At 35.8% G+C, this 17389-nt stretch overlaps 2 protein-coding genes across 2 annotated transcripts; one reads left to right on the forward strand and one right to left on the reverse strand.

The window, feature by feature from the left end:
• Positions 1-1291: 1291 nt before the first annotated feature.
• On the reverse strand, positions 1292-3358 carry LOC109241534. The gene is made up of 4 exons (XM_019408272.1): positions 2763-3358; positions 2280-2325; positions 1775-2207; positions 1292-1689 (listed from the first exon to the last, which is right to left on the reverse strand). The coding sequence occupies exons 1-4, from the start codon at positions 3356-3358 to the stop codon at positions 1292-1294; spliced, it is 1473 nt and encodes a 490-aa protein (XP_019263817.1).
• Positions 3359-3908: 550 nt separating this feature from the next.
• On the forward strand, positions 3909-13048 carry LOC109241545 (peptidyl-prolyl cis-trans isomerase CYP18-2). The gene is made up of 6 exons (XM_019408297.1): positions 3909-4141; positions 4222-4317; positions 4409-4470; positions 8886-9019; positions 10133-10217; positions 12647-13048. Exons 1-6 carry the CDS (start codon positions 4070-4072, stop codon positions 12690-12692), a joined length of 495 nt encoding a protein of 164 aa, XP_019263842.1. The 5' UTR covers positions 3909-4069; the 3' UTR covers positions 12693-13048.
• Positions 13049-17389: the final 4341 nt, after the last annotated feature.

The following is a 17389-nucleotide window of genomic DNA, read 5'->3' on the forward strand; positions in this document are numbered from 1 at the left end:
ATTATTCTTTAATCTGTGTGATGTATTTAACTGAGTTTTCACTTGTCATATTTTTTTTCTTAGTTTGATTAATTGGACTCACACTATGTAATTAAATTTGTGTATAGCATATTGACGTCATATTCTACTATTTGAGAAAGAAGGGAAAGTACAATCAAACAAGCAACTTCAAGTATGCAACTGTTGATTGTATATTCAGGACAAGAATAGCTGAAATCTTCGACAGGTATGCTGATACAGATAGTAATGCTAATGTAGCCAAAGAAGAGGATGTGGTATGTGAGTACGTAAGGGGCTACAGATTGCTAGCTAATGTACCTTGGCATACTGTTGACAGTGTCTTGATACCAGTCAACTTGAAGGACAAACTACACTGGGTATTAGCTGTTGTCTCATTCAAGGAGAGATGTATCAAAGTGTATGACTCGTACAGATCTGCAGGTCATGATGCCTATGTAGCTTCTGAGATAGATAAGCTAGCTAAGCTTGTACCTCTGTATCTATCAATTAGTGGCTTTTACAGAGATAGTCAAGGCATAGATTGGTCTACTTACTCAACATACACTGACAAGTCACATACTGATCCCTCTGAAGTTTTTTCCATATCAGATCTGCCTCAACAGAAGGCTGGGAGCATGTAAGTATTCAATCATCATTCTGGTATGTTATATACAAATGTAATTGTATGAATTATTTTTAATTATTTCAATCAACATTTTTTAGGGATTGTGAGGTGCATGTTGCGCCACACGCAGAGTTTCTGAGCACTCTTGGTGAGATTCCACAAACAACATTTGATTCCAATCTACTCCGTCAAAGATATGGTGCTCTCCTCTGGGACTATGCTATGCGGAAGATAGACGCCGATGCCATAAGCAAGAATGAAGCACCCTCAAAGATTGCTAGACAAATCACAGAGTCAGATTCAAAGATGCAGATAGTGTTAGAGTAGCTTTAGGTTACTGTAGTTTTGGAATGTTGTTTTTAGGTGAATACTGTTTTGAGTAGTTTTTTGGTGAAGATGGTATTTAGTTAGAAGAACTAATCACTTTATCAACAGTGTCCAGTAGTGTGAGTCCAATTAATTACAACTGAATTCAAATGCATACAAGACATATTTTATCTAAGTTGAATACATCTGAATATAACTAAAAACATTCTTCAAAATTCTGAGTTGAATACATCTGAATATAACTAAAAATATTCTGCAAAAAACAACTATTCGAATATGTATAATATAGAGTTGAATGAATTTCAAAACATGCTGCCAAAATCAATTTCAACTAAAAAATTATGTAAAATTATGCACACGTAACCTAGCCCACTTTTCGTATCCAGCTAACTCTAAGTATTCTTTCACCCTAATATCTACCTTCTCCACCTTCTCCATCAGACTGTTAAATTCAGCTTGTGTGTATGCTTTTGCCATCGAGAAGTATATCTCGCTCAACTTGGCATGGCTCTTTTTGAATTTCTTATATACGTTGTTCCATAGATGCCATATACAAGCAAAATGCGGTCCATCTGGATACACTTTCGATACAGATTTAATGATACTCTCATTTCTATCTGAAACGATGCACATGTTTTCCCTGTAACCGTATGCTATCTTGAATTGCTCAAAGAACCACGTCCAAGCAGCATCGTTTTCTGAATCAATAACACCATATGCTAGTGGCAATATATGACCTGTAAAGACAATTGAATACATATTTTTTAAACATGTATTCAATCTTTAAAAATTATCAGATTTTATTATGATTAAGGTACTCACCTGCACCATCCAACGTGCTTGCCGAAACGAATGTCCCGGTGTAGTAAGATTTTAGGTGACTTCCATCCACAACAACAATGGGTCTACAATGATCAAACCCCTTTATAAAGGCATACAAAGATATATACACGTACATGAAGTCCTTTTTGGGTGATTTTACCATTCTGATGTGGGAACCTGGATATGTCATATCCATTGTATATAAGTATCCTGGTAATTTTTTGTATGAATCAGCCGGTTCACCTCTCAAAAAATTCATTGCCTTTTCTTTAGCCCTCCACGCCAACATGTAGCTAACATCTACACCTAAATCTGTTTTCACATCATCAATAATATCCTTTGGGGTGTATTTCCTCTTATGATTAGTAAGCTTAGGCCTAACCATACCACCTATAAGGCTGCTACTTGCCTGCCGCTGCTCATACACCTTGTCCTTCAGCGGACATGTATGGTTATCAACAAACTCTCTCACTTTGAATAGTTCTTATTTGTTAATGCTTGATGCCTTAAACCTCCATTCACAATCTTCTGAAAGACATAGTATCGCATAGCTGCAAAGAATTTATCATTGTACATATGATTAGCATAAAGGTTTACAAAAAAATGCATGACTGTACACTCTAATACAATCTTACATGAATACATTCTGACAACTATATATATAAATTTTTATACTATTGAATACAATTATACTTATATGCATCTAAATACAATGAATACAATTGAATACAACTATTTTTATATGCATACACTTAAACCCACAATAGACAAAATAAGAAAATAATTAGAGGCACTATAATATCTTATATCCAGTAAAATACATATGAATACATGTATTTAAGGACCATAAACAAACATATCTTAAGCACATCAGTGATAATCAAGTGGAAATCCACAAATACGCATAAATACATCAACGTTTGGCCTACAACTCGAACCAATAATAGAAAATACAAAAAATAAAAATAAAAATTAAATACACGCAAACCTGACAGCATTAGACCTATTAACCCGGAATTGAAACCTTTGAGATATAACATAATTCTCCATCACCTCTTTCAATGTAGCCTTATCCTTATACATTTGTCCAGCCACAACCTCCCTTTGATTAGTTTTTGAAATTATCAAATCCTTGTCCAGTTTGAACACCCCAATTGCTTCTCCTGAATTGACAAAACCTAGAGCCAGTGTATCATCTGTATCGGAATCATACCTTTGAACTGCTTCGCCTATTTGCACAATGTCGCCTTGATTTAAACTACCTCCGGATACAAGTTCTTTTTCAATAGTTGTTATGCACAAAGGATACATCCCGAATTCTCTGTTCTCTTTTTTCAACTCTACATACACCCTGTAACCCATATCATTGTGTATTTCTATTGGCGTGCAATTTCCTTCTACTTTGTATTGAATTCTAATGGAATTTGAGCTCAAATCTATGCCCAGATGATTAGAAATTGAAGCAACCAAATCATTGTACGACGCATACTCCTTTATCAGTATTCCCTCAATTGAAAAATCGACGTAATTGCCCTCATCGTTCCACTTGCCAGAATGACGCAACAACACTGTTAAACTGGCCATATGTATAAAGGAACTATACCGTATTTTGTATACAATTTGTATCAATAGTAATTTTCCGTGGTTGAATTGAGAACTGCAAACAGAGAAAAGGGAGAAGTGAATGGAAGAACTTCGATCAGATGTTGCTATTGTTTTCGCTATTTTTTGTTTTTTTGGAAGCGTGAATGGCAGAATACAGATTAATGGGTAATAGTATTGTTCGTTGAGTTAAATTAGGAGAATATCATGTGTTGATTTCCTTTCCGTTTTTAACTAGTTAAACCTTCCAGATTTTACGCACACACGTTACTGTATTCACGATAAGGCCGCGTGAATACAGTTAAATACATATCAACCTTAGCTGGAATTCCCTTTTTAACGCCTTTTTTTGCTATTGTATTAATGAATACAATAGCTTAAATACATCAAATACATTGTATAACCACATAAAAGGTATCTATAATACGTAATATAGCAAAAGGTATCTATAAATGACTAATTAGACCTAAAAGATGTGCTTTATGAAAAATTCTCAAAAATAAATACACCGTCGTCCTAAATTAATCCGACCCAAATTCAAACCCGAGAAAAATCAGATCCGCTACTTGACCCGGTACCAGACCTCTACATAGAGCAGACGCCATTGGTCCCAACTCCCAAACGCCAAAAAATTCAACTTTCTTCTCAACAGCAGCAGCGCCTGAACACTGAATACTCAGCTCTAAAGCTTCGATGTGGCCGAGTGCAGAAGGAGGGCCTCCAGAGGTCACTCTAGAAACTTCCATGGGTTCTTTTACACTTGAGGTAGTCCTATATTCTGTAGTTGGGTTTTCTTTCTTGAGTAATGTGGATAAAGGTTTGAAATTTGATTATTTTATTTATAGATGTATTACAAGCATGCGCCAAGAACGTGCCGGAATTTCATAGAGCTTGCTCGAAGAGGGTACTATGATAATGTCAAGTTTCATAGAATTATCAAGGTATTTTTTTTGCTCTCATCTCTTTTCGATTGTTGCTAAGTTTTAGTGATTTTAGATAATTGTTTACATTGTTTTTTGATTTTATGTATAGGATTTTATTGTTCAAGGTGGAGATCCAACTGGTACTGGAAGAGGTGGAGAATCTATTTACGGGTATGTAAAGGCCTAAATGTTGTCAATAATGTAAAATATGTATGTCAATTATTTCAAATTTGAGTTTAATTTCCAATGTGAGTACGAGAAGGCTAAGTAGCACGATATAACTACTTCTTGCTGGAGAGTAAGTTACAATGAAACCAATCTAGAGGAACCAATCTAGTTAGTTCTGGAGACCAAGCATCTCTTTTCTCCTATAAACATGAGCCTCTCTTGGCCTATTTAAAAGACATCAACAAGTAATGAAGGTCTCTCATCCAAGGGGGTGGCCTAGTGGTAAATGAAGTTGGAGGAGAACATCAGGTCGCAAGTTCAAATTCCAATAGAGGCAAAAAATTACTAGGTGATCTTTTCCCATCGGCCTAAGCAGCGGCGGAGCCAAGATTTTCACGATGGGGATTCAAACCATAAAAAAGGTAAATAAACGAAAAAGTCAAGGGATTCAACATATAGTGTATATACCGCAAAGAGGCAAGAGTCAGCAATCATTTGACTCTTTTAACTTCAGGAGGGTGACCTTTCAATAATGCCAAGGGTCTAGTCCTTTTAATAAAGTCAAAGAACCATGGCCTTTAGCAATCAACTGACCAACTTAGGAGACGAGATGAATTTCTCACGATTTAGGAGTAGCCCTCTTATCCCTTATTTCATTTTGGTGCATTCATGAGGTTCCTTTATATATAGAAGATTGGTCGTCATTTGTGGAAAGCCATATAGGCTTTCTACTTTTTGGTATACTGTGGGGCGTTGTTTGCCCAAACATTAATAAACTTTTATTACATGATTAAAAACACTAAGGAGAAGAGAATAGCTTAGTAGATTTAAAAACATCAGGAACGGACATCCACATTTTGATATTTTTTGCAACACTTCTCCGTGGATGTCCATTAATAGATAATGTTAGAACTATCAAGCGATTTTCTTCTTCTAAGTTGGCCATTCTATTACTAAAAGGTCATGATTCTTTGGCTTTATTGAAAGGACACGTTCCTTGGTACTATTGAAAGGTTATTGCCCCTTTTGTAGTTGAAGAGTCTAATGACTCTACTCTTACCTCTTGGCTTTTTGGGAAGGATAAACCCTTGCCTACAAATAGTTAGGTCATTTTCACTTCCGGTAAAGAAGATATCAAAAGTAACAAAATATCTCTTGAAGTTCCTTGTATAATTCACTTGTTGACTTTCTATCATTTTATAACGCATTATTACTAAATTATATTAATAGACATCTAAGGGGAGTGTTGTAAATAATATTGTATTAAATGTATATGTCTGTTACTTTAAATGACTCTCACCGTCTAAGTTGCTCCGACATGGCATTTTAAGTGTTGCACCTATGTTGACTCGACACTAGTATGGATGTGGGTATGGGCTATGTACCGGATTTGGTCTAACAATTTTTGATACTTTGACCAAATTAGAACCAAAACTAGGGTAAATTTGAAGAAATTAGCATACCTTATCTAGTAAAACAATCATTTACTTATTTACAACTTGAGAAAAAAAAAAGGGCAGCCCGGTGCACTAAGCTCCCGCTATGCGCGGGGTCCAGGGAAGGGCCGGACCACAAGGGCCTATCATACGCAACCTTACCCTGCATTTCTGCAAGAGGTTGTTTCCACGGCTCGATCCCGTGACCTCACATGGCAACAACTTTACTAGTTACGCCAAGGCTCCCCTTCTAGTTGCAGCTTGAGAATAAAAAAAAATACATACTTTACAAGCTATACGTAAGTATTCCACAAAATTTCTCATAATTTAGAGATATTTTTATTTATTTGATTATTTTTAGTCGGATCCCTACACCCGTATCCGTACTAGGATCCGTTTCCCCCAATCTTAGAATTTACATCTCGAAGGATCCGACCTCTGGATCCGCACCCGTGTCCGAGCAACTTAGCCCACCGTTCCATTTTATGTGATGCATGTATCTTGAGTTAAACAGACTTTCTAAGTCCTTCAAACGGGGTAAAAAGAGACAATTTATGCTTTCTGAGTCCTTCCCATGCAAAACACATTTTGAACACAGCTGAAACGCCCTTTCATTAAATTATCTTGAGTCAAACATGCTTCTGTTGCAACCAACCATGAAAAACACGCTATCTTTGCTTTCCAAATTTTGAAGAAATCAACTATTCTACTCACTTCCCTGTCATTAAGCAGTCTTCTAAACCTTAGCTGGCGTTTGAACATAAATTTGGTTAAAAAAGAGTTTCTGAAGTTGTGTTGAAAAATTATTTTTGGAAGTTAGAATTGTGTTTGGACATGCATTTTACTTGAAAAATAGTTGAAGTTTTGTGAGTGGAAGAAATTTTTTTATTTTTGGAACTTGAATATTTTTTTGAAAATACTGATCAAATTCTATGAACAAATAATGTTTTCAATTTTTTTTTTGAAAAAAGTAAAATATCTATGCCCAATTAGATTCCACCCTTGTTGGTTCCCGACGTCAAAAATAGTTGTGTCAGGCTGTTGATTCAAGCTGAAAATAGTTGAACATTGAAGTAATTAGTTAAACTTTTTTAAGTTGCTTTTGAAAAGCTAAGTAGAAAGTATTTTCCTTTGCATGACTTCTTTCTCTTTAAGTGTTATTATTCCAGCAGCTGCGCTAACCATTTGGATTATCTTATGTATTGTACAAATCAGTTTCACTACATCTGATTTGTCAGCTGTGAAAGGTTATTTAAACAGAAATAAGTTTATCAATTTTTCTTAAAGTTTACTCCCTCCGTTACAATTTATGTGACACATTTCGCTTCTCGAGTTTTAAACTGTATGAAGTTTGACCAACATTTTAATATGTATTTTGTTAATCATATTTACATGAGAAGAATTGCAACTTATAGCACTTTTCATACAGTTTTACTAATCAATTTAGGCCTCATTTGTTTGCACTTAATGGAGGTCTGAATCTTTTAATCATTCAGATCTCAGACATTAAGTGCGTTTGTTTTTAAAGTCTGAATCTTAATTATTCAGATCTTAATCATTAAGTGTGTTTGTTTTTTTTACTTCACAACCTCTTAATGAGTCTGAATAGGTCTGTATGATTAAGATCTATAACACAGACTTAATTTCATTAAGATGCTATCACATATTCATTATTAACTGCCGCCACCGCCTACCATTATCAACTGCCACCACTACCGCCATACTCAACCACCGCCGCTGCCATCTCCACCACCACCACACCACCATCATCCTCAATCATAGCCGCCACCATTATCGACTATCACCACCCACTATCCCCACCACTTCGACCACCATCATTCTCACCCACAATCAACACTTATCCACCTCAACTACCACAACTGACCACTCCATCACCCTCAACAACCACAGCTGGCACTGCCCATCATATAACCTACCACCACCCACCCACCACCTTCCTCGGTCAAAACAACTACTACCACCCACCATTATTAACTATCACCACCAGCCACCACCATCCTCAACCATAATCGCCACCACTACCAATCACTACTAGCTACTAGCATGAACCACCATCATCAACCAAAACTACCACCAACCACCGCCTCTAGTCAGCATTCACCCGTTAGTCATCAACACAAACAACTATCATATTTTAAAAAACTATATATTTTATTGATAGAATATTAGATTAGTTAGTATTTCATTTGAATTTTATGTTTATTAATTTTCAAATAAAGATAAATTTTATACATTCAGATGTTAAAAATCAAACAGTCTTAATTATTTAGTATTCAGATCTTAATACACGTCTTAATATATTCAGATGTGTATTCAGATTCAGATGTCTTAATCTTAATACACATCTTGATATTCAGATGTGTATTCAGATTTAGACGTCTTAATCTTTAAAAAAACAAATGAGGCCTTAGTTTCAAAGATTAGTCAACATTACTCTCGATAAGCAAAATGCGTCATATAAATTGAAACAGAGGGAGTAAAAAGAAAAGAGGGGGAGAGATGAAGTGGATCAAATGTGTAATCTCACGTGGCTAAAGTTTGAGTGCAGAGCAGCATGCCGAGTACATAGTTACATTGCTGCTGACTACACTTCTGTTAGAGGTTTATTAAAACCGTTCTAACTAAAACGGGAGATGTTTCTCTATTTCCCAATAACTGTGAATAATTGGGTTAACTATCTGTTCAAGGTTGCTGCAAACATACATATATTTTTCTACCACATGCTTTAGCTGTTGTCATTCTGCTTCTAGTTTGTTATTCCAGTGCCTTTGAAAAAGATACATCATTAACGAGGAATTGATGGTGAAGAGTTGATGGGACATCTAATAGTAGAGTCATTTGCTGTTGTTTATTACCATTTATTTATGGACATGCTAAAACTTGTCTGTCATACATTGTGAAGAGGGAGATCATCTTTTTACATAATTGGCCTTCGAGTAACTTAAGAAGTTAACCTTGCAGCGCGAAGTTTGATGATGAGATAAACCAACAGTTAAAGCATACAGGAGCAGGTATCATATCCATGGCTAATGCTGGGCCGAATACAAATGGAAGTCAATTCTTCATCACCTTGGCACCTGCACAATCACTTGATGGTAAGTACACATCCAGCTTGTTTTCCGTCAATTTGTGTGAATATGCTTTTCGTTGTTGACTCAGCTGGGTGTCCTGTAGTACACATGGCTGATTTATTTTTCGGTTGCTCCCGTAACAACTTTTTTCTGTTTGTGCATCAAGAGGTGGAACTATAACTTTTGATTGAACTTGAAGCTATAAGGAACCATTTAAATGGTGGAAAAAAGGAGTTTCAAAATTCAGATGAATCCAGTGTCTGTCAAAATGTTTAAGCTAAGTTCATGGATGACTATCCATATACTTGAGGAGGCTCCTCTATGATGAGATGCTGGTCAATCTCTTTTAGCTTTTACCGAGACAGGATAATCAATTCATACCGAACCAAGCTGGAGGAAGAAATATTCACCCTTCTTTCCTCGATTGTGTAAAAATTCACGAGCTACCCTATTAAGACTTCCTTAAAATATATGGTACATAAGGCCATGATCAGTTCTTGCGAGCGTTCTCATTTTTCAGTCAGACAACTAAATTAGGTTCTGCATTGTCAGGATATAATATTTGTTTCTTGAAAGCCATGCTTTTGAGTGCCATATACAAATAGGCTTGATCCATTATTTTGGGCTTTGGGTTTCTGGCACAAGGGATCTAAAATGATAAGTACTATATTAGACCACTGATATAGTATTTTGGTTTTTATGAAATTACTCCTGTAGAAGAGCTAGCCAATCCCAATTATATATGCGATTGAGGCATAGCTGATCGACTCTTTTAAAGGTGCTTATACCTTTTTGATTAGGAGGGGTGCTTATACCTTCTCTATATCAGGAAGGATAATAGTTCACTTTTCTCTTTTTCCTTATGTAATTTTCAATTATTTTCAATTGCACTTTGAAATTATAGACATGACTTAAGTTGCACTTTGAAATTATAGAAAATATTCTTGAGACATTGGTTTATGCTGAATGTAGTACTCCACCTCCAGCTCTGTTGATATGTCCTAGTCGCAATTAGTATTAGCATGGCGAGTACAGTTTCCATCTCTTCTTTGTTTGTAGTCTGTTCTTATGTCGCATTGATAGCTGTTTAAGTGCACTATTAGCTGATGAAGTTTTCATTTATGTGATTGATGTTAGGGAAACATACCATTTTTGGAAGAGTTTGTCGGGGAATGGAAATTATCAAGAGACTTGGCAGTGTTCAAACTGATAATACTGACAGGTATTGTGCTTTCCTATCATATACTTTACATTAGCATGAGAACAAATGTCATGCTGCAGCTTTCCTAAAAATGTTATGCCTACAGAAAACAACGAAAATCAAGTTCATATTTGTTTAGAAAATGTAAGTCGCAAAAGGACGATAATTCCACTTAACTAGTATCCGTGCGGGGAATTATAAAATTAAAAAATAATAAGAAATATTACTTGAAATGGTAATGAAAAGTGATCAAAAATAATATGTTATTGGTTAATGAAAGTAACAATCTCTACTTCTTAAACCGTATTTGGAACAAAAAAAAATAGTCACAATCTTTAAAACTCTACAATATATGTAACAAAATCACCGTCTCTGTTCAATTAGCTTGAATTTATTACATAAAATAAAATAAAACAATGAGCTTTACGAACAAAGCATTCTCGGCGAACTCCATCTTTCTCTGGAATATAAATCTAAGCAAATGCAAACTGAACTCACTTTTCACAACAAATTCCACGAAATTGTTTGCTTTCTCTGGCTAGAAACTTTATCTGACAAATGAATTCATGTAATGATCAAAGATCGAACATCAAAGATCAAACTTTGGATAAACATGTATGATTTCTGCCTTCCACAACCAAAGTTGTTGTTTCTCGATGTATGACTTTACACTTCCTGAATTGTTAACTCGATGCGAAAAACTCAACAAAAATATTACAACAATGATGAAGACAGAATTTGGCAAAGAAATACGGGCAATGTTACATTCACATATGTAAGATCATGCCTAAACTAACTGAAAGGGTAATGTTTCTTTGCATTAAGAGTCGCGCAAATTACAAATTTTAATCCATGTAGTTTAATCATTCCTAATACTTTATGAGTTTTAGTGAGAATACTCCATTTTTAAAAAAACAACCCCATCTGCTAAGAATAAAGGCTAAACTGATATGAAAGAATTCTAGAAAAAAAAAAATCTTCCTTTCACTATTTAAATCGAGGAAACAAACAAAAACTTAAGAAATTCTTTCTTGTGTTCTAAAGATTTTAAAGAAGGGAAAAGTTTTATGTATTACGTTGATAAAAACTAAATTGAATAACTTACCCTAGTTATAGAGAATTAATTTTAGAAATGAAGAATCAGATCTTTTGGCCGAAAACATTCTTAAGCTGCCAAAATCTATGCAATATCCTTAAGTATCCATGTGGACAAAGGATATCCATAAATCTTATCAAAGTGAACAGATCTTTAATTGCACACTTGGAAGGAAAAAGTCAAAAACAGAAGGGAGTACATCAGCTGAGATGAATAATTGCAAAATGATGATCAGATGCTTAGCAATTTACTCATCGAACAACGAAAAATCACAAAGAACGATTTTGGATGCAATTTTCCCCGGATAAACTTGTATGATTTCTGGATAAACTTGCTAAGATCATGCCTAAACTTACTGAAAGGGTAATGTTTCTTTGCATTTAGAGTCGCGCAAATTACAAATTTTAATCCATGTAGTTTAATCATTCCTAATACTTTATGAGTTTTAATGAGAATATTTTATTTTTAAAAACAACCCCTTCTGCTAAGAATAAAGGCTAAACTAATATGAAAGAATTCTAGAAGAAAAAAAATCTTCCTTTCACTATTTAAATCGAGGAAACAAACAAAAACTTAAGAAATTCTTTCTTGTGTTTTAAAGATTTTAAAGAAGGGAAAAGTTTTATGTATTACGTTGATAAAAACAAAGTATGTAGATAGTCATATATATATATATATTCAACATTCACACATGAAAGGAAAAAGTCAAAAGCAGAAGGAAGTACATCACCTGAGATGCATAATTGCAAAATGATGATTAGATGCTTAGCAATTTACTCATCGAACAACGAAAAATCACAAAGAACGATTTTGGATGAAATTTTTCCCGGCAAATTTTCCGGTGAAAGAAAAAAGGGAACTATACATTTTTTCTAATCCAATATATGCAAGAGGAGAAATTCAGTTAGTTTTTAAAAGGAAGGGAGTGGAGGAAGTGGGAGTAGTTGGTGGTTTTTATTGGTAGTTTCTATTGCTTGAAAAATTTAAAATTTTTGAATTTTGAAGAAAAACGTGTCTTTCAAATTTATTTTTAAATAAATTTGAATTTTGAAACTCCAAGAAAGTTGGAGGATTGTCCAAATTTTTTACATGTGTCAATTTAATGTTATGCCACTTGTCATCATAATAGTTCTTTGACTCTCCTATTCTATATATATAGATAGATAGATACTGGTCAACTTGTCCTTGCCGCAGAAAAGGATAAGAATATGTTTCTGTTATATGTTTGAAAAGCATGAGAAAAACCTTATTTGTGCATTTGAAGTTTGTTAGCCCTCTCTTTAATCATACTAATGAGTATGAAATCTCTAATTCAGATTTCGTCTACTTACTCTTCCATTGGATATGAATGCAGACCAATCCATGATGTGAGGATACTGAGGACCACAGTCAAAGATTAATGTTCTGCAACTTCAAAGCAATTGTTACCATGCGCTAGAGGTGGTGTTCCAGCGTTGTCAATTGTCATCACAGCCAAGACACATGCTACCTTCGGCTTTTGTTTCTGCTTTCGAAGTTATAGAAATTGATCTAGTCCTGTATGTTGTGGGGGTGTGGATTTTAATTTTCTGCAACTAAACCAAAATGATACTTGAGAATTAAAATTGCTTGAGTAGCCAAAGCAAAACAGTAGTGTTTCATGGTTTGTAATCCTACTCTTGTGAAAGAAAAAGCTCGTAAGGTTCCTCTTGCTATTTTGGTATCATTGGGACCATTTTTAACTATCATTTTGATATCAAGAAGACACTTCCGTTAACTTCCATTCAAATCAGTTAAAGTGGAGGGCAGAAGAGTAGTTGGATTTTACTTATTGTGGCTAATTATGCACTAAGCAGTAAGCATACATCATTTTATTTTACATTAGATATTACTATTATTTTTGCTTAACGCGTGCATATTTTGTAATTCCTTTTGTCCCAGTAACATGCATTTTCTCCATCTGATATGATACAAGTTTGGCCACAATTCTATTTCTTTTGGTCAGACCCAACATTCTACTACAAAAGAACAAATAAATGAGAGAAATCAGAAATAATATAATGAATAATAGTCATTGCTTCCATAATCCTGTCACGATCCAAAATCTAGCTAGTCGTGATGGCACCTAACCCAATCCGTTATGTAAGCCAATTACAACAATCCGATTCAATGAGATTAATAAGGCAATTAAATAAAAGAAAAAATATCTAAATCTTATATATTCCCCAGGAACTGGTAGTACAAATCACGAGCTTCTAAGACTTAGAGTTTACAAAGCTGGTATGAAATAATACATCATCTGTTCGAAATGTACATAAACCGATTTTTAATAATCTAAGGCTACCATGAACAAAAGACAACTACAACCGGAACGCAGGTACATCTTCAAATCCAGCTCTCATCGAACACATCAACATCATCAGCCAACATCTGCACGTAAGGTGCAGAAGTGTAGTATGAGTACAACCGACCCCATTTACTCAATAAGTAACAAACTTTACCTTAGGTTGAAAGTAGTGACGAGCTGGAATAGAGGTCGGAGTCCAACACAAATAGCCAACAATAGTTCATAACAACATAATGAAAATAATAAAAGAAGTAACTCAGAGATAAATTGCTCAACTCATCCCCAGTTCTAGAAAATAGGCATGCTTTTCAAGTATATCAGTAAAAACCCAAATCCTTTACCGAAATCGCCAAAAATATGAGTAAGTTTGAAAATTGAAAATTTTCCCAAAAAAAAGCTTTCCACAGGTAAATGTTTCATTTTCAAGTGGCATGAGGAAAATACATCTCTATGCCTATATGTCAATATGTGTGAGAAGTCATGAATGACGTGATACTGTACAGCATGAGGAAAAATGCATCTCTATGCCTGTATGTCAAGTGTGCATGGCAAATGCGATGCGACCCAATGATAAAACCATATGCATACTCTCAGAGTATCAATTCACTCAGTCCTCACAGTCACTCGGTCATCACAACCACTCAATCCTCACGGTCACTCAATCCTCCCAATCACTCGGCACTCGCACTCAGTAGATACTTGCGCTCACTGGGGGTGTGTACAGACTCCGGAGGGGCTCCTTCAGCCCGACATCTATAACAAGCCAATCATGGCATAAATCAATAAAACATGTTGCGGCGTGCAGCCCCATCCCATAAACATCCTCACCATCAGGCCCTCGTCCTCACTCAGTCATCAATCTCTCTAGTCTCTCGGGCTCTCAATTTCATAAAAAATTAACCCAAAAATAATGATGTGTTATATCAATAAATGATATCAGAGACTGAGATATGATATGCATATGAATGCGTATGACTGAGTATGTAATGCAATGAAAGCAGATAACTCAACAGCAGAAATAGCCTCAGTGATCCCAACAGGATAAGCGTGTAGCCTAGTTATGGTTTCTAACATGGATCACAACTCAATAGCACTAGTACGTAGAAATTTCATGGTTACAGGTAAGATAAGGTAACTATAGAATACCACAGAAATAACGGAGTCACAATTCACACGGTGCACGCCCACACGCCCGTCACCTAGCATGTGCGTCACCTCAACACCAATCACATAACACGTAATTTGGGGTTTCATACCCTCAACACCACGTTTAGAGGTGTTACTTATATCTGACCCCGGGCCCACGTGCCCGGATTCCGAGATTTTTCGAGGGAAGTTGTTCTCTACAACCTAAGGATCAATAATATATGATTTCTATTTCATTTCATAACAAATTTCGTGGTTAAACTTAACTTTTATAATTACCTCGAACAAGCCAAACCCAATACCGAGCAAGCGAAACGATTCTCCAAAGATGCCATCACGCGCGTACCGACCTCTGAACGGCTCGAAACTAGCCAAAAGCAACTCAAATACATCAAATAAAGTCCAAGGAAACAATTCCAAATGATAAAGGTCAAATCCTTTATCAAAACCCAAAACCGGCCAAAAGTCACACTCGGGCCCGCACCTCGAAACCCGACAAAACTTATAAAATCCGACAACATATTCAATTACGAGTCCAACCATACTAGTTTCACTCAAATCGACTCCAAATCGATGTTCAAAACTCGAAAATTCATATTATGAAACTTTAGGCTAAACCACTCAATTTCTCTTTTGGAACCCTCAATCAAATGCCGAAAATGAAGATAGATTCATGATATAAAATCAAAAATGAGTAGAGAACATAGATTCATGATATAAAATAAAAAAATGAGTAGAGAACACTTACCCCAATCCAAATGGTAAAAATTGCTTCAAGAATCATCTCAATCCGAGCTCCATAGCTCCCAAAATGTAAAAATGGCCGAAACCCCCGAAATAGATTACTTTATAATCAGTGGGCAACTTAATGCATCGCGATCGCAGAAGAACCATCGCGATCGCGAAGAAGAAAAACAGTGCTCCTGGAAAATGCCCTACGCGATCTCATAAGTAAGCTCGTGATCGCGGTATACACAGCTGACAGAATTATGCGTTCGCGGAAGAAACCTCGCGAACGCGAGAGATAACCAACACTGCCTCAGCTCAGTCCCAAACACAATGCGAACACATAACATCGCGAACGCAATGCTTAAACTGCCACAACATATGCGAACATGGACAATCTCTCGCGAACGCGTAGAAGAAGAATTACACTGCTCCAATTTCCCTTACGCGATCACACCACTAAGTCCGTGATTGCGATGAAAAAATGTGACACCAGACATCAGCAGAACACAACAGTGCAAAATGAAGGAAAAATAGTCCAAAATCAATCCGAAACACGCCCGAGCCCCTTGGGACCCCATCCGAACTACCAACAAGTCCCGAAATACAACACTGACCTACTCGAGGCCTCAAATCACACATAACATCGAAAAGACGAATCGCACCTCAATTCACACTTGATGAACTTTGAACTTTTCAACTTCCATAACTCGTGCCGAAACATAGCAAACCCACCCGGAACGAACCAAAATTTTGCACACAAGTCCCAAATGACATAATAAAGCTATCCAATTCCCGGAACAACAATCCGAATCCGATATCAAAAAGTCTACTCCCGGTCAAACTTTTCAAAAATCCAACTTTCGTCATTTCAAGTCAAATTGAACTACGGACCTCCAAATCACAATCCGGACACGCTCCTAAGTCCAAAATCACCCAACGAAGCTAACGGAACTATCAAAACTCCAATATGAGGTCAAATACTAAAAAGTCAAACTTGGTCAACTCTTCTAATTTAAACTTTCCTAGTTGAGAACCATTTTTCCAAATCAATTATGAATAACTTGAAAACTAAAACCGACGATTCACATAAGTCATAATACATCATACAGAGCTACTCATGCCCACAAACCACCAGGCAAAGTGCAAATGCTCAAAACGCTCGGTCGGATGGCCCAAATATAGGGTCATAAAACATGAATTTAGGATGGCCCAAATATGGAACTGTTTAACCAAAAAATAAGGATTTTGATCAAAGCTTATTTCAAGAAGAACTCGGGTTACTGATAATCAAATAAAAAAAAGAATAAATGATGTAAAAAATAGCTGAATAGAAAGCAAAGTAAATTCGTGTATTCCAATAGTCTTTTGTCCCCTTACAAATGATCAGCTTTCCCCTTTTTATAGCTATCTCTAGGTAATACGTTTTGTTTCTGTCATAATAGAGCCATTATTGAAAATCAATGGAATTTAATGTAACGTTATAAATGGTAATCATATTTTGATTTAGTACAGATTCCCTAACGTTTTCCGTAATTAATGCCTATTGATTACTGACAATACATATCTATACCCTTTTTTGCTATCAGGTTCATTCTCTTAGCTCGACCTTCGATCATAAAGAGGTCCGAGCATTTATCTTTCTTGAATCTCTTAAATTCATGCCCGTGCCTGTTGTTGCTCGTGCCTCTTTAACTATTCTTTGTCAATCGTCATCCTTTGACCAGTCTACGTGTCGTGACATGTCACTTTTTGATCAATTCTATATATGAACTTAATTTTTCCCAATACAGATAGTCCCCCCACTTGCCATTTATTCATCAATAGAATATTTGGGAAGTGGATTTTATTAAAGCGGGAATATTTGCCTCCATTAATTCTTCTTTGGAACTGACGCTT

Source organism: Nicotiana attenuata, unplaced genomic scaffold, assembly GCF_001879085.1.
Source record: "Nicotiana attenuata strain UT unplaced genomic scaffold, NIATTr2, whole genome shotgun sequence".
Classification (NCBI taxonomy): Eukaryota; Viridiplantae; Streptophyta; class Magnoliopsida; order Solanales; family Solanaceae; genus Nicotiana; species Nicotiana attenuata.